Source organism: Elgaria multicarinata, chromosome 8, assembly GCF_023053635.1.
Source record: "Elgaria multicarinata webbii isolate HBS135686 ecotype San Diego chromosome 8, rElgMul1.1.pri, whole genome shotgun sequence".
Classification (NCBI taxonomy): Eukaryota; Metazoa; Chordata; class Lepidosauria; order Squamata; family Anguidae; genus Elgaria; species Elgaria multicarinata.
The window spans coordinates 16,131,517-16,155,001 of NC_086178.1; the positions used below are offsets into that span (position 1 = coordinate 16,131,517).

At 44.6% G+C, this 23,485-nt stretch overlaps 1 protein-coding gene across 2 annotated transcripts in view; it reads left to right on the forward strand.

The window, feature by feature from the left end:
• PEX5L (peroxisomal biogenesis factor 5 like) overlaps positions 1–21,422 on the forward strand; it is a 62,163-nt gene extending 40,741 nt beyond the window's left edge. For both annotated transcript variants that reach the window (XM_063131440.1, XM_063131441.1), the window contains 7 exons: positions 4,792–4,908; positions 6,538–6,681; positions 9,073–9,143; positions 13,146–13,343; positions 14,939–15,104; positions 15,499–15,656; positions 21,218–21,422. In XM_063131440.1, the coding sequence (XP_062987510.1) occupies positions 4,792–4,908; positions 6,538–6,681; positions 9,073–9,143; positions 13,146–13,343; positions 14,939–15,104; positions 15,499–15,656; positions 21,218–21,422 (1,059 nt within the window). The remainder of the gene's footprint in view (positions 1–4,791; positions 4,909–6,537; positions 6,682–9,072; positions 9,144–13,145; positions 13,344–14,938; positions 15,105–15,498; positions 15,657–21,217) is intronic.
• The last annotated feature ends 2,063 nt before the right edge of the window (positions 21,423–23,485 follow it).

Sequence of the window (23,485 nt, forward strand, 5' to 3'; positions counted from 1 at the left end):
GCAAATTCCTGGCGGAGAAGGCCATCTGTGGCTACTAGTCCTGATGGCTATATGCTACCTCCAGTATCAGAAACAATATGCCTATAAACACCAGTTGCTGGGGAGGGTATTCTGAGAAGCAGTGGTAAGTGGAAGCATAAATTTATCTGTACAAATGGTTGCCACCAATTCTTGTCAGGGGAAAAGTGGTGAATAGAGAAAGGCGAGTTCATATACTTTTTCCACAACTGGTTTTAATTACCAGGCTTGAAGTGACTGCAAAATGGTTCTGACTTTCTATATGGATAGTTGTTGCTGTTGATGTTGTAGTGGTCGCCTGAATACAGCGTTAACCAGGGGCAGATCCACACGTCGGCCCCAGAGCGCATTTATGCGACTCTAGGGCACCCCGGAAACGATAGTCTGTACTTGCCTGTAAAAAGAAACTAGGAAGAGACGGAGACGACGCCGCTGCCACCCAGCTCTCCCCGGCCGGCTCGGAGAGCTCTTTTTGAAGAAGGCGGGAGTAGAGAGCTTCTTCCGCTGTCCACCCAACCTTCTTCCACCGAGCTCTCCGTCCCGGTCGAGGAGCCGGCCGGGGAGAGCTGGGCGGCGGCAGCGGCGGCGGCATCTCCATCTCTTCCTAGTTTCTTTTTACAGGCAAGTACAGACTATCGTTTCTGGGGTGCCCTAGAGTCGCATAAATGCGCTCTGGGGCCGACGTGCGGATCCGCCCCAGCTCATAAGATTCATGGATGATAAAGCTACCAATGGCTACTAGTGTTGATGGCTATATGCTATTGCTTGCTTGCTTGTTTAGAATTCAGACTGGTTCTGACAGAAACCTGGAGCAGATTCACTATACCACTATTTTTCTAGGGCGGGGAAAATGCAGCATTTTTTATCCACACTGGATAGAACTGCCCTTCTGTCCCTGTTATTGCTGTCTTCACACTATGTCGCAGAACCTCCCTTCTTGGGGGTGTCTTCGTTGAAGGGCAGTCTTGCTGACGAAAGAGGAGGGCGTGCTGAGTTGTTTGAACGACCAGGCTTGTGCTGAGTCACTCGAACATAGTTCTGCTGCTCTAACCCCTCTGTTATTGCTATTTCTCCCCATCGAAAGGCAGAAACAGCACCCAATCGATCAAATGCTAAATCGTTAAAACAGTAGACAACAAAACCAGTGTGAGGGGGGGAAAGGTGTTCACATCCATCACAATGTCCATCAACCCCAAAAACCAATGAACCGGAGGGGGAAGGAAAGGGGGCGGGGTGGGGTGAGCACAGTGGCGATACCAGGAAGTGCGAGCTGGTGCAGGTGAAAAGGTAAACAAGGTGGAATAGCGCAAAAATGCACGCATGTGAAAGTGATCAGACAGTGCTTGACGCGCTAATGAAATGGAGGTGGAAATCGCGGATGCGTACCAGGAAAAAAAAGGTGTGATGGAGCTTCTAGAACAGCCTTCCTCAACGTGGGGCGCTCCAGATGTGTTGGACTACAACTCCCAGAATGCCCCAGCCAGCTGGCTGGGGCATTCTGGGAGGTGCAGTCCAACACATCTGGAGCACTCCAGTTTGAGGAAGGCAATTCTAGACCTAGTCCAGATCAACCTCATATCTAGGCATAATTATGCACAGTCTTCTCTTCAAAACTACGGTAATGATTACTTAGAGAGCGATCTCCTTGTAGTTTAATGTATCGTAGACTAATGGTACTGTATGAATCATAAATAAAGTATTACAGTGTTATTGAGATAATTAATGTGAAGTGCTTTGAATGCTTGAAATGTGCTATATAAATGCTAAGTACTTTTTATTATTCCATAAACCCACAATTTGTTTTCTACTCCAGATTTTATGATATTGTGTATTTTAACCCCCCATCCCAACCTGGCTATTTCTTCCTGTACGTGTGTGTTATGGGGAGGGTTTGTCCTTTGAATAAAATGCAGGTTCCAAATATGCATAAAATGCTTGGGGCTGTGCTATTCGATTATGAGCTATAGAGCCAGAAATAAAGAGACTCTTTTTAATAACATCCTTTCTCCAAAATACTTTACCTAGAGAGATAATTAAAACAACCAAATCATAGTGGGCCAGGGCAAGGGAAAAGAAGCAGCTATTAGCAAGGAATGTAATTAAAAGACTGCTTAGGTGAAATTTTGATTGAGGATAATAAGTGAAAGGAAAACACGCTGCATGGAACTGATGGTATTTTTTAAAGTACATTTTTAACCTACCTGGAAGGGGAAAATATTCCATAAAATTGTCACTGCAGGCAAAGAGGGTGTTGTTGTTATTGAGAATATAAGGAGAGCAAGGCAGGAAGATGATTTCAGTAATGACAAGGAGACATTTGGTGCTTTCAAGATGAGGTTTATATTGTCCAATTGTCCAATCACAGAATTTTACATGGGGTCCAGATGTTTTCCCACCACTGCTTCCATCTTTCTTCTTTCCATAAACAATTCTTTCAAGGAAGAAATGTCAGAATAGCTGCACGATGCCTTTTGATCTGGAAGCAGAAACACCTGATAGTTAAGAATTCTTATGTTCTTATGACTGGTTCTGACTGAAACCTGGAGCGGATTCACCACCTCACTGATATTGGAGCTCCACAGAATCATGGGTCTGGATGCAGTAAGGTCCAAAGGCTCATCCTGCTTCCACCAATGTTAATGATGTCATTGGGAGCTTTAAAAGGGGTTGGATAAATTCCTGGAGGAAAAGGCTGTCAATGGCTACTACTGCTGATGGCTATGTGCTATCACTGATATCAAAGGCAGTAAGCCTATATAACCCATTTGCTGAGGACATGGATGGGACGGGTTGTTGTTTTTTAGAATACGGGGGAAATGCAAAAGCTCTAAATACACCAAATGATCAGTAGTCAGGCAAAGGAGGGGATGGCTGTCTAAAGAACTCCAGAGGGCCAAATTGGGACCCTAGCTAGACTGGATTTGGCCCATGGGCCTAAGGTTCCCGACCCCTGGCATGCATTTTTAAATTATCTGAAATACATCTCTGGATCTATGCAGTCCCAGAGTTCATATTCATAAGTGCTTTCTTCAGCCCAATCGTTAGTAACATTGCTAGGTTTATTCCCCACTTACATAGATGGATAGTCAACATTAACTTCTCCATTTTGGCTACTGTGGATCGGAATAGCATAAAGATGTGTACAATTCATGAACTATCCTATCTTAATACAAACAGCAAAGAATCTCGTTGGCACCTTAAAGACAAACACATTTAGCAAAAGCCCACACCATACCATAGTAAATGTGTTAATCTTTAAGATTCCACCAGACTCTTAGTTGTTTTTGCTGCAATAGATTAACACAACTCCATCGCTTAACATATAATCAAGGTGGTTGAAGTATGCTAAGGAGTACATTCTTTGCATTGCATTTCAAGAATGCTGTCTTTCCTTTCTCTAAAGCAGAAGCAAGGCACAGAGCTCAACTCCTCGCCCTGCCCTGAACGTAGCAGCAGTGTGAATCTTTAAGGACAGCCAGACTTTAGCTGAAACAGCAAAGCATTTCTTTTGAAAAATGCTCATGATTGTGAATACCAAACTTTAATTAGTTAGCAGCTCATTTGAAGTAGCCACAATGTTGATGGATTAGTCCTGTAGCTCCAGCTGAAGAATTAGAACAGCCGTGTTTAAGAATCGGCGTTTCCATTTGGCATCCAGGAAAAGCAGGACTCTGTAGACAAGACACAATAACCTAGCATTGTTCCCAAAAGTGCACACATAAAACTATATTGCTTGGCCATTATTAGGGGGAAAGTGCAGAGAACAGCTACCAGTTTTATTTAAACAGGCACTTTGACAAGCCCCGGGGAGAGTTGCTATCACACTGTAGATTCAAACTGAATAATATCTGTGCACAGCTGTCTCTAGGCAGGGATTAGGGAGCTGCCTTTGGCTTAGGTTATGTTAATCCATCACATACACTGAGGCTGCTACAGTATCTGTATTGGATTTGTTATTGTTGTAATCCTATACTTAAGAAATGAAACATTCCAAGGTTTTCTTCAAATTTTTGTGAACTGTCCCGAGAGCTTGGCTATTGGCGGTGTAGAAAAGTAATTTTTTAGAAAATGTATTTATTTTATTATTATTTAAACTACCTATATAACACTTGATAACATAACAGCACTCTGCAGTTTATATAAGAAATACATAATAGGCGGTATACAAAGCAATTTTAAAAGAATATAAACAAATACATTTAAAACATGTAAAACATGTAAAAATACATGTAAAACAGAGCAATGCAATTATATATCAGGGAAAACCTGAGTAAAGAAGTGTGTTGCTAAAAGGCATCTAAAGTTTGCCACTGTTTCCACCTCTCAGACCACACGTGGGAGAGCATTCCGGAGGGTGGGTGCCACTACCGAGAAGGCCTGCTTATGCTCCATTACTTGACGACACGCTGTTGGTGGTAGGATGAACAATGAGGCCTCCTTGGAAGTTCTCAGGTTGATTTGGTGTATATATGGGAAGATGGTTTTCTAGATATCCTGGTCCTGAGTTGTTTAGGGCTTGGAATGTCAGCAACAAAACCTTGAACATGGCTCAGTAGCTAATAGGCAGAAAAACTTGTCCAGAAGCATCCCTGGAGTGAATATGTACAGAGATCAGTTGGAGTTATTTGATGCTCAAGATATGTTGTTTTGGAAACAGAAAAAGTAGTCAGAAGAGGCCATAAAGCTGAGGGAAGTTTCTCTCTTTCACTGTTTTAATTATTCTGTTTCTACCCTGTCCCTTCCTTTCTTTCTTTTGCTTTATCTTCTCCCTAGTCAGACACAGAGTTTTGGGATAAGATGCAAGCAGAGTGGGAAGAAATGGCTCGGAGAAACTGGATTTCTGAAAGCCAAGAAGCACAAGGCCAAGCAGCTGTCTCCATTAATGAGAAGGTAACACCGATGCTGTGGAGAAGGAAGCCCCCTGGGGTGGCAAAGGATAACAGTGGAAGCTTGGCTAGACTGTTGCCATTCCGAATAACTAGCGGAAGGAAAAAGAATGTTGCAGACGCCTTTCCAATTTGTTCTAATTTGCATAGCTGATTCAATCCGCAACATTTAGCATCTCTTGGCAGAATTTCAGCACATTCTTAGAAGTAACGGCCACTGCTTGGCTGCCACTGAATACAGTGATCTCGTGGTGCCTCTGCCTCTCTCCTCCCATAATGTTTAGTAAGTCAAAACACATGATGTGCCACTGCTTTGATGTGAGGATCCATTCCACGCCCCCTGCATTGTAGTGCCTGCTTCTTGCAAGACTGGAGAAACTCACAAGATGAAGAGCAAGAGGAGGAGGAGGAGGAGGAGATGCAGGGCTTTCCCTTTTGTGATATGCATATCCACCCAATGGGGTTGTTCACACAACACGCTAACCCACATTTGGGCCAGATCTACACCAGGCAGGATATAACACTTTGAAAACGGTTTGAAACGGTTTGTATATAGAGTGTGTCCTGGGCCCCAGCATTTGTCACTACCATTATAAACTGTTTGAAAGCAGTGGTGTAGACCCTGCCTGGGTGGGTTGTTTTGAACCGTGGATTGTTGGTGAACCATGGTTTAGCTTGTTGTCTGAACACAGCCATTGTAGCTTGTTAACCATGCAGTGTGGCGTATTTTCTCATCACCTTGAGAACCCATGGTTTGTTGTTGGGTTATTCAGGGTGGTTAACAAGCCACCCTGCATGGTTAACAAGCCACACTGTCTCGTTCAGACAACACGATAGCCCACTCTGCAGAAAATGTGCTGTGTTCAACAACATGATAACCCACAGTTCAAAATAACTCATACTCAACCACGGAGTGTGTGTTGCTGTGCTGTGTGAACATTCCCAATGTATTGTGAGCATATTCAAAGCACAAAACATTTTTAATAAGAACAAAGCCAGTCTGTCCATCAGTACTCAACTCTGCCGTTGAAAGGAAGCCTTTTCCTTTTAAGAAAAAGCATCGATCTTATGAGGCCCCTCATACACAGGGCTGGTAGATATGGTCAGGCACCTGCTAAGAGCCCACACCCCAATAGGGGCCCACTGACCAGAACCCCCTGGATTGGCTCCTCCTCTTCACCATGGCAACCTGCTTGCTCACCTGCCTCTCTCACTCTGGCTCAGGCAACGGTAGTGAAGAGGAGTAGTAGTAAATGCCATCGCCTAGTTGCTCACTGGGCTTCTGCCTGTCAAGCAAGCAAGTAGTAGCAGTGAGGGGGAGCGGGAGCAGCAGCAGCTAGAGACGAGGGTGGTGAGAAGGTAGAGTCATCAAGGAGTGGGCATTGAGGGACTCTTGACCAAAGGCCTTCAAAAACCTGGAACCGGCATGGCTCATACATATGGCCCCAAAAGTATTACATGTGAATAGGAGATAATGAGCAATCTAATTTTAGGTACCTTAAGCGGCAATGCTGTACACTGTTTCCTGGGATTAAGCCTCAGGACGTCCTTCTGAGTAGACATGAATATGATCACACCATTAAACTCCATGGGTTCTGTGTCTCATTATCACCACATTAATTCTCTGTTTCAGGGCTATTATTTTCACACCGAAAACCCTTTCAAAGACTGGCCTGGAGCTTTTGAGGAAGGACTGAAAAAGCTGAGGGAGGGGAATTTGCCCCTCACCATCTTATTCCTGGAGGCTGCTATTCTCCAAGATCCTCATGACGCTGAGGTATTCACCTTGCTTATTATTCTGGAATGAGGAAGAGTTCACTCAGTGCTTATGTGTGAATGACAGACAGAGAACCTTTAGTAATCTTGCTTAATATGCTGCATGGGAATGACATCTCTGATATAATCAAGGTGAGGGGAATGTACCATCACACTGGCAGGAAGAGGTTCGCCATTCAGGATAAATGTACATTTTGTATTCAGAACAAAGCCTGTGATATTGATATATAATACCGATAGTAAGACGACATCGATCGTAAGACACACACTAATTTCAGTATCACCAACAGGAAAAAAAACACCTAAGACTCACCTGCGATTCTAAGACACACCCCGTTTTTAGAGATGTTTATATGGGGGGGAAAGTGTGTCTTAGAACTGAAGAAATATGGTATATATGCTGTTGCATCAGATGTTTACATTTGAGATGTTCACATAACAGGATTCGGGAATTGTAGAATTTGGTGACTTCTCAAGTTGGCTTGTTTCAGACAAACCATGGTTAACATTAACCAAGGTTTGTCAGTTTGGACAACAACCGAAGACGTGGTTAAGCAAAAACAGGAAGTAAACATTTCTGAATTTCTTCTTGCAACCACACTGAGGGGCAGGGTGGGGGAGAGGAGCATGCAAGCCCAAGGCTTGTTGTGGTTCATTCTTGTCACACTAATTGTGCAATCCAATCTGTGTATAGGAAGAAAAAAGTCCTACAGCTCCCAGCATGCTTCAGCCAGCATGGCTGGCGGGGACATATTGGGAGTTGTAGACCTTTTTTTCTGTCCAAACACAAATAGGATGGAGCCCTAAGTTAGCCTTCCCTAACCTGGTGCCTTCCATATGTGTTGGGCTACAGCTGCCATCATGGTATGGGCCAGCCTTAATTGGGGGTTGCACTCCAACACATCTAAGGGGCACCAAATTGCAGAAGGCTGCAGTAAGCTACAATTTTGCATGATACTAGACCTGGGCCAACGAAGACCAAATTACATGTGATGCATGTATTTTGTTTTCCTCAATGGGATTTTTTTAAAATCAAAGTAGCAGTCAAATCAAAGTGGAAGGCAAAAGGAAGAGGGGCCAACCAAGGGCAAGATGGATGGATGATATTCTGGAGGTGACGGACTTGACCTTGGGGGAGCTAGGGGTGGCGACAGCCGACAGAAAGCTCTGGCGTGGGCTGGTCCATGAAGTCATGAAGAGTCGGAAGCGACTGAACGAATAAACAACAACAAGCAGTCAAGGCTGCAATCTTAGCTTGAGGATCAGGGCCTCTGGCTATTTTTCTACTCGAAATGGCCCTCAAACTGCTTTTCTCTCTGCAGGGGAAAAGGAACTGGTTAACAATGGGTTTGTTGCAGAATGACACAAAGTGTCATTCTGCAAACCCAAAGAGCGCGAGCAGAACCGCGCCGAATCATTTCATTGCACAGGTGTTTGCCCGTTATGCTTGCGCAATTGGTTGTGGAAGCAGTTGTACAACCAGTATCACAATGGGTTGCACAAGCGTTATGCGCAACCGCTTGTGCAATTGTGCTTGCGGAAGCGTAAGTTTAGCTGGATTCTCCTCTTGCGCATAGTTTCCACTAGCGCAACATCCTTTGCATTGACGGAATGTCACAGTTGGATATTGCCCTGTATCTATTCCTTTGCAGTGGAAATGCAGTTGAGGGTTAGTTGGCCTCTACTCAATGTTGCAATTTCCAAGGCTGCTTTGGGGTTTAAAGTCTGGGGTTGGGGAATACACAGAACTAAGCGCCACATGTAGTTTAGGCCTGAGCATGGCCCAGATTTGCACTGGCTGGAAGTAAGAGTAGTGAGGGTTATGTGACTCCTCAGATATTGGAGGACATTTCAGCTTGGACCTCTCAAGCTACTCTTTGCACTGTTGTTTCATCTAGGGTCTCATCTGTGGGATCAGGTTGCTCCAAGTGGATGGGACACTGTGGATTACAAGGATCAATGCTGTCTTGAGCCAGTGTGTAATAACAGCAGCATCAATGCAGGAGCCCTACATCACATTAAGCTCTCCACCCACTAACACTGTACATATGGCAGGCCCATAGCTCAGGAGCAGAGCAGCTGCTTTGCATCCAGAAGGTTGCAGGTTTGATCCCTGGCATTTCCAGGTAGGGCTGGAAAAATTGCAGCCTGAACTGCTGCCAGTCAGTATAAGGCAGCTTCTTGTGATATCTGTAAGGTGCAAACCACAAACTGTATTTTCTGCTCTTTCTTGCTTTTCCGTTGTTTGTTTGTTTTGGTTCGAGGTTTTTTTTCTTCCAGACTTCGCTTTTGTAAAATGACCGACATGGCAACTTTAACTTTTAACAAAAATGCAGGATTTGTTCCACCAATACACAGCGGTGCAATCATCCTACCACTGTCTATGTTGCAGGCCTGGCAGTTTCTGGGAATAACGCAAGCAGAGAACGAAAACGAGCAGGGAGCTATCGTCGCCCTCCAAAGGTAGACAGCATGAACTGCAGTGGACTATCTGTTCAGGCCTGCGCAAGGGACAACTGCGTGGTTGCAATGTTGTTCTCAAGGGAATTATTCATATTTCTTGTTTGTACTACTTGGGGCTGCTTCCAAGTTCCCATTTCGGAACAGGAACCCAGATTTGTTCTAAAGCAGGAGTGGGTAACTTGTAGCCCTCCATATGTTTTGGCCTACAATTCCTATCAGCCCTAGCCAGCACAGGCAATTGTTAGGAATGATGGGAGTTGTAGGCTAAAACATTTGCCCACCCCAGTACTACAAGAAGAGTTCTGTACTGTACAACTTGGAAACTATCAATGGCTACTAGCCCTGATGGTTGTGTGCTATCTCCAGTATTCAAGGCAGTAAGCCTGTGTGCACCAGTTGCTGGGGAACATGGGTGGGAGGGTGCTATTGCACCATGTTCTGCTTGTTGGTCCCTGGCCGATGGCTGGTTGGCCACTGTGTGAACAGAGTGCTGGACTAGATGGACCCTTGGTCTGATCCAGCAGGGCTCTTCTTAGGTTCTTAACTTGCTACCACACTATCAGTGGATTCAACCAAAACTAGCCATACCATGAAGCAATATATGAAGCAATCGCTGCAGGCAGAAAGTTTGAAAGGAATGTCAGTTCCTAATCTGTATGTCATTAAAAAAAAGGGGGGGGGAAGAAACTCCAGTCCCAAAACAGCAGCAGTGATACTGAATTTTTGCTTTCGGTTCAGAAATGCCTCATGCCAACCCAAGGCATGATCCAAATCATTTTGGATCGTGATGAACACCTGTTGTTATTTAACATTATGCTTGTGCATTGACTTTCAGCTCAATGGAACATAATGGGGTTTTGCGGGGGAGAGGGTGGAGGTTCATCTCTTGGGGTAGATATTATAGAAGGATAGTGTTGTTGTAGCTGCGTCTCTAACCCTATTCAGATTTTATTGATCTTGTGTAGAGAACAGGTATGGAGCAACATTGACTAGCCCTGCCGTCGACGTTACATGAGCTTAGTAGCCCCTCACCCTGGCATCTACATGTACAGCACAAACGTCTATGGGAAGGGGGGCCCTGGGGGCAGAACTGCATGGGTGAAGGTTTTCATGTAACCTGGAACCTTCTATGTTTGCAAAATCCTCCTCCCTGTAAATGTCTGTGCTATACATGCACACACCTTGGGGAAGGGGTATCACATTCAGCATTAGAGATGAGGCTTTTGGGTGTGGCTCCACCCCCTTCTCTGGTGTGGCTCTATGCGGGAGCAATAGCACCTGAATAGGGGCTTTTGTGATGGGTCCCACCAATGATGGGTGAAATCTCAGAAGCTGAGTGGTGGGTAGGAATCAGTAGGGTCTCCAGTAGTCAGAGAACATGGCTTGTTGCTCGCCTCTCTCCTTGCCCCCTTCTCATCCTTAACGCAAGCAGAATAAATTATGCAAAGCGTATGCAGGTTTGCATTGATTTGCATAATTGGTACATGGCAGCATTTTGTGCAGAATTTGAATGCCTAGAATACATTTTTTTAAAAGCTCTAGCAACCCTGAGGCTAATGTATCCTTAAAATTCCCCACAAAATCTAATCTACTCTGTTACTGAATTGAGCAAATAGAAACACAGGAGGAAAAGCCAATGTCATCCAGCAAACACTAAAAAAGGAACTCTGCAAACAAGGGAACTCTTTGGTATTCCTGGCACTTGCACAGTTTCTAAAGGTTTATCTCTTCATTAGAATTGCTCCTTAATTGAGCTGAACTCGTTCTGACAGATGCATGTTAAATATATGGCGATCTTTGCTTCACCGGTTGTCGTTCCAGGGCCAGGCAGATAACAATCATACTATGCTTTCTTGCAATCCAAAAAGCTAGTTATTATTTTCTTTTTATGCCCAGAGTGTTAGCTGCATCACATTGACTTATTTACCCATATTTATGAATCACACACATTAAAGGATACCAGCGTGGTGTTGTGGTTCGAGTGTTGGGCTGGGAGTCAGGAGATCGGGGTTCTAGTCTCCACTCAGCCATGGAAGCTCATTGGGTGACCTCAGGCTGGTCACAGACTCTCAGCCCAACCTACCTCACCGGGTTGTTGTTGTGAGGATAAAATGGAGAAGAGGAGGAGGATTGTTTAAGCCATCTTGGGTTCCTTGAAGGAAAAAAGGCAGGATATAAATGCAGTAAATAATAAATAAATGCTTCTGAAGGGGCAGGGTCTTACTTTACAGGAGCTGATATTAACAGCCCCCAGACCACCTTAAGAAGTTACACTGGATGGGGTGAAGGCTGGTGGCTCAAATATCAGTGGGGTGATCAGCCCTGGATTAACCTTTAAGCAATATAAGCACGTGCTTAGGGCACCAAGGGAAGGGGGCACCAGTATGATAGCTGTAGCCATCTAATTTTAAGGAATTCCAGATTCATAGAAATGGTCTAGCGGCATATTCTAAGAGCAGCAATTTTTTATTATTATTTGTGCTTTATTTTATTACAACCAATCAACTAGGCGTTGATTTTTTGTTTATCATTTCAACCTGGCGTGGGGGGTGGCCTTGTAGAAAACTGAGTTTTTAACGTCTTATTTCACCTTCAGCGCTTACTGAGTCTCAATGTCTTGCCGGCTGAGCAATGGAAGGGCCAGGGGGGCACCATTACTGGGCTGTGCTGAGGGCATCAGCTGGCCTTAATCCGGCCCTGGGGGCGATGAATCTATTCTGCTCAGAACTCTAACAGAAGCAGTCAGAACTCTAAACTCCTTTAGAGTTCTGACTGGTTCCAACTGAAACCCAAAGCAGATTCACCACTCCACTGACTGGTTGCCTACTCAAGACATCATGAAGACAGTGAAATAAGCCCTTTCCGTTCCCCTCATCCCACCCAGTCAGCTTGATTATGCGCTCTTACTCATGTTGGGTTGGGCTTTACAACCAGACTTCCTGTGCTCTAGCCCTGGCCCAGCCTTTTTTAGCACTTCCAGTGAACACGGACAACACTGGCAATACTGGACTGTATGGACAAATAGTTTGACCTAGTATAATGCAGCTTCCTATGTTCAGGGGAAAGTTCCTGATGCTCATGTGGGGCCCCAATACATCTTCTAATGACCACATCTGAGGTCAACAGTCTATACTTAAAGCTGAACATATATATGTGGGTTTGATGTCCAAAAATGTTTACCCACTTCTAGATGAGCTACAAACTTGAAATTTGGGATGCTGGTAGGTCTTCCTGTACAACGTACCCCCTCCCCCCCCAAAAAAAAACACAATCCAAAACCCCATTATTATTTTTTGCAGTTTAACTATTTTTTTTATATTTAAAACAAATCCTACCCTGTCGCCTACAACTCCCAGCAACCATCAAGGAAGTGCCTCTCAGAGAATGGGACCACCTGCAGACCACCAAAGGCATGCTGGGAGGTGTAAGCATTTCAGAGATCTCAGGGGATCATGCGTGGCCACGTGGGCGATCACCAGATAACTCCGAAATAGCTACACCTCCCAGCATGCCTTGCCCAGAGCTGCCTGCATCCACTGAGAGCCACTTCCCCTCCACTCTTCAGCAATGCTACTCCTTGAGAGAGAGCAGTGAAGAGCAGCACCAGCGATGAATGGAGGGAAGTGGATTAATGTTATTCGGGGACCTGAGCAATGCCAGGAATATCTGCTAGTTGTTATATAAAGCTCACCACGTGTAGCTAGAGCTGGATGTCTTCGGAAACAAGAATGACTCATTAAACTGCTCCTATTGGTTGGAAACGAAGGCTGAATTACTCCTATACACATTTATTGGAGACTAGGTCTCATTGAACTCGGCCACACTTACTGCCAAGTAAATCTGCATGGAATTGCACTGGTAATTAAAAACTAAAATAATATTAAAAGTAAATTCCTCGGTAGGCTTAGCTCAGATCTCAAAGCATTACATTCCAATCCATCAGCTTCATGCCAGCATGTTGAGAGGAATTGCGTGAATACAGTTTCCCTTGATTCCGTTCAGGTGCTTAGAGCTTCAGCCAAACAACTTGAAAGCTTTGATGGCCTTGGCCGTCAGCTTCACAAACACCAGCCATCAGCAGGAGGCCTATGAAGCACTGAGAAGCTGGATCAAGCAGAATCCAAAGTACAAGTACATCGTGCGGAGCAAGAAAGGATCCCCCGCCCTCGCCAGGAGAATGTCCAAGACGACAGACGAGAGGTGACAGGAAGGGTCTGATTAACTGGGGTGGTGGACTAGACTTGGGATATTGAAATACCAGCCATCTGGTCTTGTATCTGACTCATTTGTTCTTGGTGGGTCTGTATGTGGGGAGGGGATACAAGTTTGCAACATTGTGATTTCTAATTCTGACAAACTATTAAGGCTTGAAGCAGGATGCAAGGGCTATGGGTCCTTAGAATCATAGAATAGCAGAGTTGGAAGGGACCTACAAGGCCATCGAGTCCAACCCCCTGCTCAATGCAGGAATCCACCCTAAAGCATCCCTGACAGATGGTTGTCCAGCTGCCTCTTGAAGGCCCCTAGTGTGGGAGAGCCCACAACCTCCCTAGGTAACTGATTCCATTGTCGTACTGCTCTAACAGTCAGGACGTTTTTCCTGATGTCCAGGTGGAAACTGGCTTCCTTTAACTTGAGCCCGTTATTCCGTGTCCTGCACTCTGGGAGGATCGAGAAGACATCCTGGCCCTTCTCTGTGTGACACAACCTTTTAAGTATTTGAAGAGTGCTATCATGTCTCCCCTCAATCTTCTCTTCTCCAGGCTAAACATGCCCAGTTCTTTCAGTCTCTCTTCATAGGGCTTTGTTTCCAGACCCCTGATCATCCTGGTTGCCCTCCTCTGAACACGCTCCAGCTTGTCTGCGTCCTTCTTGAATTGTGGAGCCCAGAACTGGATGCAATACTCTCGATGAGGCCTAACCAGGGCCGAATAGAGAGGAACCAGTACCTCACGTGATTTGGAAGCTATGCTTCTATTAATGCAGCCCAAAATAGCATTTTCCTTTGTTGCAGCCATATCGCACTGTTGGCTCATATTCAGCTTGCGATCTACAACAATTCCAAGATCCTGGAAGCGTTGGCACGTTCTTGTAGGGACTTCTCAAGTTTTCCCTTCTAACTGTGGTTCTGTTTTGTACCTGGTCACTTGCCACAGGGAGGGTCTCCTGACTTTTGTGGGGGCACAAGAAGAAGTGGAGTCCTTGAAAAGACCCAGCACACACTGCCTGCATGTGGCAGCCAGCTTGGATCTTGCCCTTTTTATTGCAATGTGGTACAGTGCAGCTGTTTTCTGTGGATCATGAGCTAGAATCTTCTCCAAACCCTTTTCTCTCATGTCAGGACTTCCAGAGCCTGTAGTGCAGATGACAAAAGTTACAGTTTTCTGGAGAAGAGAATAGTGATAGAATTCTTTGGAGTGCTCACAGTAGGTTGCTCCTGTACAGTGTGGGTTTGGCTTCACAAGTTGTCTTACACACATACATATCAGCCACTTTCAACACTAGAGCAGCCCTCAGTCTTGTCCTCCCTGTGCTTGTCAGGTGAGCTACCCCCCCTTTTTTAAGGGGGTATGTGGTCAGGGTGAGATGTATTGGTGATGTCATAGATGCTAGCCAATAGGTGCCCACCCAAAGGCAGCGTTTCATTGGTTCTAGCTGAAATACTAAAATCCCAGAGAACTGGGTTTGGCAGAGTTTGGACAGAAAAACATACCATATGGTTTGAGAACAGAAGTGGCTCTACCGATCTCAAATTGTTACATCGGTCTCTACATTGTGCTTCTGTCTTCTTCTAGTTCACTGCTGGAAGAGGTGAAGGAACTGTATCTGGAAGGAGCTCATCAGAACGGTGAGATGATAGACCCGGACTTACAAACAGGACTTGGTGTGCTCTTCCATCTGAGTGGGGAATTTAACAGAGCAATAGATGCATTTAGTGCTGCCCTCACCGTAAGGCCAGAGGTAAGTTTGACACTTTTGCACTAAGGTTTTACACCTTGCTCTCCTGCCCTTTTTTGTTTCTTTTAAAGCTGCCCTGCCTGAACAAGTTGTCACTCCTGCAGCAGCCATTAATACTTTAAGGCCAGAAATAGAAACGTTAATTGCTATAAGAGAGTCCCATTTTCAAACAGTTTTATTCCTGACCCGTTTCTGTCCTGCCTGCAAATGAATCAAAGTAGTTTTAGAGGAAGTTATCCATAACTCTGAGTCATATTCTCGAGTTCTGTGTCAGTTAACTGAGAAGACAATTACTTTATTTCTGCACCAATCATTAATTTGAAGCGGTGGGCAAAAAATAGAACGTTATCTGCACAAGGATTGCACCAACACTGGGAAACTGTCATTGTGTTGTCAGGATTATTCATTGTGGAACCGTCTAGGTGCAACCTTAGCAAATGGTGATCGAAGCGAAGAAGCGGTAGAAGCCTACACAAGAGCTTTGGAAATTCAGCCGGGCTTCATCAGGTCCAGGTACAACCTAGGAATAAGCTGCATCAACCTAGGAGCATACAGGTGAGACTGACGGATTCAGCATCACTGTATATAGAAAAGCCAATTCTTCCCATTCCCTGAAATTGAATTTGGCTGCACTCTGTTACGTGATGTGCTATTAGACCCGTGTACAAACTTGCACACGTTCTAATGAGACTTACACCCGCTTATAAGGAATCTTTTGACATTGGCAATAGAGCGTCTGTGGCTAAGTAAGGCGATTCTTACTCAAGAAACTTACAGCACTGAAGGGGATAACGCCACAATGGCACATTTATTGAGGTTGAAACAAATACAAAGGCACAAGCTAGTTTTGGGGAAATTAGCTGAGGAAGTAGAGGCTTAGAAGCAGTTTCAAGACTGAAAAATAGACTTTTTGAGATTTAAGAGCATACACACAGAGAGACAACAGGGGAAAGAGTAGAGGGAATCTTTAAAGGCAGTATACCTTTCCTTGGGCTGCAGCCCTTTCCTGTAGACCAGAACTAGGGAGCGTTGCAACTCTTGGTCTTAGGTGAAGAGGAAAAGAATACAGCCAGGCAAAGCACTCACTCATGGCAGCTTGCTCTCGCAAGCTGGAATCTGTAGTATGCTCTGTGTTTCTGGTTCAAGAGACAGAGAGAGCTAGCTTGCTTCTTCCCTCCCACTTGTATGATCTTATTTAAAGATCTACTTGCTATGGGAACAAAAGAGGATGATTTGGGATGATGGCTGTACTTGATGCAGCTTGGAGATCAGCAACAGGGCTACATTAGCATGTGTATGACCAGGTATGACTCTTGCCATCCAGCATTCATATTCTGCTTAGTTTTACCCCTACCTTTGTCTCTGGGGAATGCATTTGAAGAAGTCTATTAGGAAATGGTTACTTGACCCAGGCCTTTTGTGAATGCTCTCAGTCTGTAGGTGGGATGTGGGGTTGTTTCAAAATGGAGTCAGTACTGCTCACAGAAGCTACCTTGCAATGACTCTATAGGGCTATGTGAATAGGAACACAATTAGTTTCCATTCACTGGGGTTGTCAGATGTGTGCCTTCCAGAGTGCAACTCCAGTTCCCCCCTCCACTGTGTGAAAATGGGAGTTGTAGTCCAATACATTTGGAGGGCACCAGTTTGGGTAAGGCTGGGCTAGCCCCAACAAAATTGTGGCCCCCATGTCAACATTTGCCACTTAAGGGCAACATTTACCCCTCCACCTATTCCAAATTTTCAGAACCTCTTTCATTCTGAGCGCTGAATTCAATTTCAGAGCAGCTTGGGGGGTCCGCGCTCCAGTGGTGGATGGGGCCAAAAAAATTATTATTATTATTATTATTTATTGTTGTTATTATTAAGCACTATAAATGTACATGGCTCTGTACAAAGAGCAAAACAATAAAACGACTCTCTGCCCAAATGGCTTACAATCTAGAAATGTAAAATAAAATTTAATAAAAAATTAAAAGTTAAAATTGAGAAAGAAAGAGAAGAGGGATAAGGAAGGGACAAAATTGGAACCCGGTTTTCAAGGAGAGACAGCAAAGGCTTTAGGGAAAAGAAAAGTTTTCAACTGAGCTTCAAAAAACTGAGATTGCATATTAATAACAACAAACAACAACAGTGTAATGTAGTTGAAAGCTCTTAGTGCTGGTAACTGTCCATAAGGAGAAGCATTTCAACCTTTAAGAATGCGGGGGAAACGCACAAAAGCCCAGAAACCATCAGATGATTTGTGTTCAGAGGAGAGGGGCTGGGGCCATCTGAGGCATTCTATAGGGATGGATTTGGCCCCGGGGCCTCAGGCTTTGCACCCCCAACCTATACCCCAACTGCCATAATGCTGGCCATTTTGCTAGTTTCGAAATCTTTTTCTGGATACTTGTAAAGATGGGTTCAGGTGAGTCTCACAGGTCAGTAGGATCCAGAGGTTCTGAAGCGAAGGCCCTGCTTCTCTCTCCCACCAGGTTAGTGTCTCCTATAGGTGGGATTACAAGTAGATCCTCTCCAGAAGATCTCCAGTTTATGCTGAGAGGGGATATCCATGAGATAAACAAGGTATGGGCAACTTGTGGTCCCCCAGATGTTTTGGCCTACAACTCCCATCAGCCCTAGCTAGCAGAGATGGTGGTGGGAGATGATGGGAGTTGTAGGCAAAAAGATCTGGAGGGCCACAACTTGCCCATCCCTTGGTCCCTGGTCAATGGCTGGTTGGCCACTGTGTGAACAGAGTGCTGGACTAGATGGACCCTTGGTCTGATCCAGCAGGGCTCTTCTTATGTTCTTATGAGATGGATGAAGGAGCAGAACTGTAGCTCTTGGTCCTGGCACTACCCAATGAAGCTATGGGAAGTGGAGATCAAACATCCCTGAGAAGAATGAACCCATCCCCTAAGCAGCTTCCAGGGGGAGCTCATTTTAGCACCCGCCATTGCCCTACAAAGTCAGTAGGCCAATCAATGACTCCAGCTTGCTCAACCTGTTGGTGTCCAGCCAACCATGGTTGAGAGTTGTTAACTAAACAGCTTCCCTTTGATGCAGTAGCACACACTACATATTCTCAATAAACACAATCTCCATGTACACACTTTCATGGAAGTTTGGTGTCAGAAATGTCCCCAATATAGGAACCTGCTCCTAAAGCCCTTTTTGCATGGTGCCAGTGGGTGCCCTTGCTTGCTGTGGTCTGCCTTATTATGCGGACCCGGCATCATGGGTTGTTTGGAGGGTTAGACAACTCTCAAATAACCCTAAAACAAGCTATGGGTTATTGATGGCTGTCTACCCCCTCAAACAACCCACGACACTAGATTCGGCAAGCTACAAGCGCGCTGCCTCCTCCACTTGTATACTCAAAATGGCGGCCAGCACACTCCGCTAAGCCCCATGGCAAAATTAACCCACAGTGGCTTAATATTACATGCGAACATCTTCGCACTGCCATTGTCACCAGCTGCTATTGCTCTCCATCCTCTTTCGCATCATTTGCTACCACTTCCTTGCTTGACAGGCAATGGGCCGGTGAGCAAGTAGGCTGTGGCAGGTGAAGAAGCAGGTTGCCATGGTGAAGAGGAGCAACTCCAGGGGGCTCTTCACAGTGGGCCCCTGCTGGGATGTGAGCCCTTAGCAGGTGCCTGACCATGCTTTCACTATGCCCCAGGTACACATACAGATTGCAGCTGTCTAGTTACATGTTATTACGGCCCTCGCTCTGACCTGTCTAAGGTACTTTTGGAGCAGGGGAAAAACCTTCCAGAATTGATCAGAGACTAAGGCAGTAAACAAACGAAGAATATGTGTATTGTGGGCACCGATGGCTCTTTTACTGCCTCTCAGTCTCTCTGAAAAGATGTTTCTGGTCTCTGGGGAGCTCACCGTGTTAATCCAGGCTTGACATCCTTAACTCTGCTATACTTATGCTACCTGTATTACTCCAAGCAACAAAAAAAAGGGTGTGTGTGTGGGGGGAGCAACAACCTACGTAACAAATGCTTTGATAATGCATATTCCCCCCCCCACATAAGTCTCTCTCAGTTCTTGCCATATAAGATCAATCTATTCAGAATATCAACCATTCTCCCATAGAGATCCAGATTTTAAAATACTCATTAAAATACAATTCAGAGCGTTTTGAGTTGAGGACAATTAGTTTACTGATATGATTTCCCAACAAAACCGAACAAGATAAACCGACTGGAGGCAGACAGCAGGGTTTTATTTTCACAGAGCAAAATGTGCCATCGCTTTCAGAAGTGCCATTGTCCGTCGGTTGCACAATCCTCCTCTTGTCATCTCTAATCAGATTAGAGAATTTTATTTGTTCAGAGCCAGGTCGTAATGAAAACAATAATTTGATACACGGTCTAAGAAATGTCTTGATCTAAAGAGTCATTGATCATTAAAACAATCGATCACTTGCACAGGGAACGTTTTTTTTAAAAAAAATAATGTGGACACTGCATTGCAAAGGCATATAAAAAACTCTTTTTAGTTAGAATCATAGAATTTGAGCGTTGGAAGGCACTTTAGTGATCATCCAGTCCAGACCTTGCTCAATGCAGTAATCTTGCAACTACATCAACCCTGACATATAGACGTCCAGCCTTTGTTTAGATACCTGCAGTGAAGCACAGCCCACCACCTCCTGAGGCAGACTGCTGTACCCTCAAAAAGCTTGTACCATTAGGAAGTTCATCCTAATGTTTAGCTGAAATCTGCTTCCCTGCAATTTCCACCCATTGGTTCCAGTGCTGCCCTCTGCTGCAGCAGCAGAGAACAGGTCTGCTCCATCTTGTATGTGACAGGCCTTCAAATCTTTCAAGGCAACTATCAGGCCTCTCCCATATCTTCTCTTCTCCAGGCTGGACTCTTTCAGTTGTCCCTCATAGGACTTTATGTATAATCTATCACTGTTGGCAATAGTTGAAATCATCCCTGATCAAGTAGCTATGTAGGTTTTAGGTCATGCTTAAAAACCTGCTAAACCTGTTTGACCCAATCTTGGAAGACAGCAAGAGAAAATGAATGATTGTCTTCACCACAGTGGTTCTAGTTATCAGCCTCTCTCCAAAACCATTTTTGACCTCCCAAATAAGAAATAATTTAACAGTCAACCTCTAAGCATGAGCTCCTCTGTCCACCAAAGTCAGAAGGGATTTATGTCCTAGTATTATTCTATTTTATTTATTACATTTATATAACACCCCATAGCCAAAGCTCTCTGGGCAGTTTACAAAGATGTAAATGTGTTTAAGATTGTAGCTTGGGATGCATGGATTTTATTAAGTCTTTTCTGTCTGTGTTTTGCAGATTGTCCGGTGTCTTTTATTCTGTTCATCCGCTCATTGACATAATCGGATTTTTTAACCATAATTTCATTCTACTTGTGTAATTCACAGTAGCAAATGCGCTAATCTGCATTAGTTAACTAATTAACTAATGTGGATTAGCACATTTGCACAAGTGCCATTAGCATCAATATCTATTAGTACTGATGTGAATTAGTGCAAATCCCCCCAAAAGTGATGGGGGGAACCAATCTGCAAGTCCACAGAATCAGGGTGACTCAGAAAAAGTCAGTTCACTGCGGAATCCACAAGTTGTGTACACAGAAATTCGAATTCATGTCCCCAACGTTCCTAATGGTAACCTATGCCTTTGGGAGGGAAAAAGTTGCCCTCAACTCAAAATGTACTGGGTTGTATTCCATGGAGCATAGGGCTGCGGGAGGGCTTGGAATATTTCCAAGCAATTGGGTGATGCTCTCAATGGATTGCTTTACATGACACGACAGCAGGGAATATGTAAACATAACAATTTATCAGTTATTTATTATTAACATTTATGTACCACTTTATCTGCTCAAAGGCCATCAAGGTTGTGCATAACTATTTAAAATAACAAAAACTTAACATAATAACATATTCATTCACTAAATTAAAAATATGTGTCTTCACATCCTTTCTAAAGGCCAGGAGAGTGGGGGACAGAGAGCATTCCTTAGTTTGGGGGCAATGTTCATTCATTAGATATTTCCGCTTGGAATTCTGTGGTCGCAGAAGTGTTGGCTCCAATTTTTACATGTTTTATTCTCTTCTACATCTCAGAGAGGCGGTCAGCAATTTCCTCACAGCTCTCAATTTGCAAAGAAAGAGCCGGAATCAACAGCATGTTCCTCACCCTGCAATTTCAGGTAATATCTGGGCAGCTCTCCGGATCGCTTTGTCTATGATGGACCAGCCGGAACTTTTTCAGGCTGCTAACGTAGGTGACTTAGATGTTCTATTAAAAGCTTTCAGCATCGAGCCCTAACACATGCACACACACACACACACACTCATTCCCATACACACACACACTCATTCACAAACACACACACACACAAGCCCTCCAAACCAACTAATTCTATACAGGAATAGAACTATCTCGAAATCCCCAATTTGAACAAAGACAACTTGGAAGCTTTCCAGCAGAAAGGGTTCTGCGGGATTCTACTCGATCTCCAGAAAAGAAGTTTAAAAGCACAAAACTCTGTAAATATCAGTTTGCTCCGACGTTCATGATGGATTCCAGTGAACAACAGCTACCAACACACACGTGGGAGTTGGATGAAGTAACATCACCTGAATATTCCTTGGGACATGCACCTGTATAAAGAAAATGTGTTTTAAAAATTATGCTACAAATACCCAAACATTGTTGGGCAATGTTTCCTAAGGCAGTCTCCTCTCCAACATGGTGTCCTCCAGATGCCTTGGACTGCAACACCCATGCTGGCTCGGAATGATGGCTGTTGAAGCCCAATGCATGTGGAGAACACCAGGTTGGAGAAGGCTGCTATGGAGTCTACAGGTCTATTGAATCTTTTGCCCTTGAAACATTGCATCTGTGGGGAGCATGAAAGTCCACTTCCCACAAATATGACCATCAATATGTGCATGTCAGAGTAGCTGTAGAGTAGCTGTGCTTTCCCCATCGATAGATTTAGTTGGCAACCATCTGGGGCTTAATATTAAGTGAGCTGGGTTTTTATTCTGGAGTCTGATCCCATGAAGCCTTCCACGGCAGGGATCTCATGAGATTCAACAAGAATTCTGCACATGGAAAATGTGCCAGTCAAATCATACACATAGGGCTGTGTTGTGCAAACATAAGTTGCAATTTGCACTAGAGGTTGGGGTAGGTATGAGTAGGGCAGGCCCTAACTGGGTGCACCTCCACCCCTTTCCCCTTTTCCAGGTTCACCCCACGTCTCGCAAAACCCCACACCCACTTAATGCCTGAGAGCTAGCCTGTGGGCAATGCTTTAGCTTTCAGCCATCTCTTTTCAGCGATTCTGTAGAGTTGTGGTGGTGGAACCTATTTGTCATTACCTAGCAATGCTGGAATGTACTTGAAAGCACTTCCGAGATGACCCCGTCCCCCAAAGAGGTCAGGGAGTGTTTTATGCAGTTGCTAGGCAACTACAACATACTTCCTTCCCCTCCATCACAACAAGTGAACAGATCTGCTATAGAGGCCACAGGGGTGTCCAGCAGCTGGCTGCCCAGTGCCCTGGACGGGTGTCCACCGCACTGACCAAACATTCTTCTGAGCAGAGCTCACACTAGAATCTATGAACGTATATGCACTTTAATCAACCTTTTTTTCTTTTTGCTTTTATTTCTAAGGGGAATTATGCCGCACTTTTAACCCCTTTTTTTACTCAAATAGCAAAAGATACGGTTTCAGCTTTGTGGGCAATAAAGGGCCGGATAAATGAAACAAGGCAGAGCTTTCTTCTAGGCAACTGTTTAAAAATGCAAATGGACGGAATACTTTACAGTCGGGGATGGAGAGGACATTGCATGGCTGTTAACGAGAGGCCAACGTCAGCATGGAAAGAACATACATCGGTCCTGGCACCCTTCCATAAGAGAATGAGCAGAGGGGTGCACCTCCTAGTTTCAACAGATGTTTGAAGATTTGGGGAACTGGTTAGAAAATCCACTTCTGTCCTAGATGGGGATGAGATTGAACCTGAAATCTTCAGTTGGGGCTTAAAGGTGTGAAAAATGGTCACAATCCACCAGGAAGTGAGTAACTAAGCCTCATTTAAAAGCTCAGCCTTCAGCACAGGGAGCTCTCAGGAATGAGACTAGAACTCTGTTGGTTCAGTGGAGCTCACACAGAAGGTTTCCTGATCCATTGAGCACCAAGGCAATAATATGCCCAAGCAACCATCCCCTTAATTCCTATTTCTATCAGAAATAGAAGACTAGACAGTGGAGGCTGATGGTTCTGGTGTCAGCAGGGCAGCGAATCTGCTCCAGGTTTTAGTCAGAACTCTAAAGGAGCTATCCAATCACAGTCCCACCAAAATTGGAGCCACATAC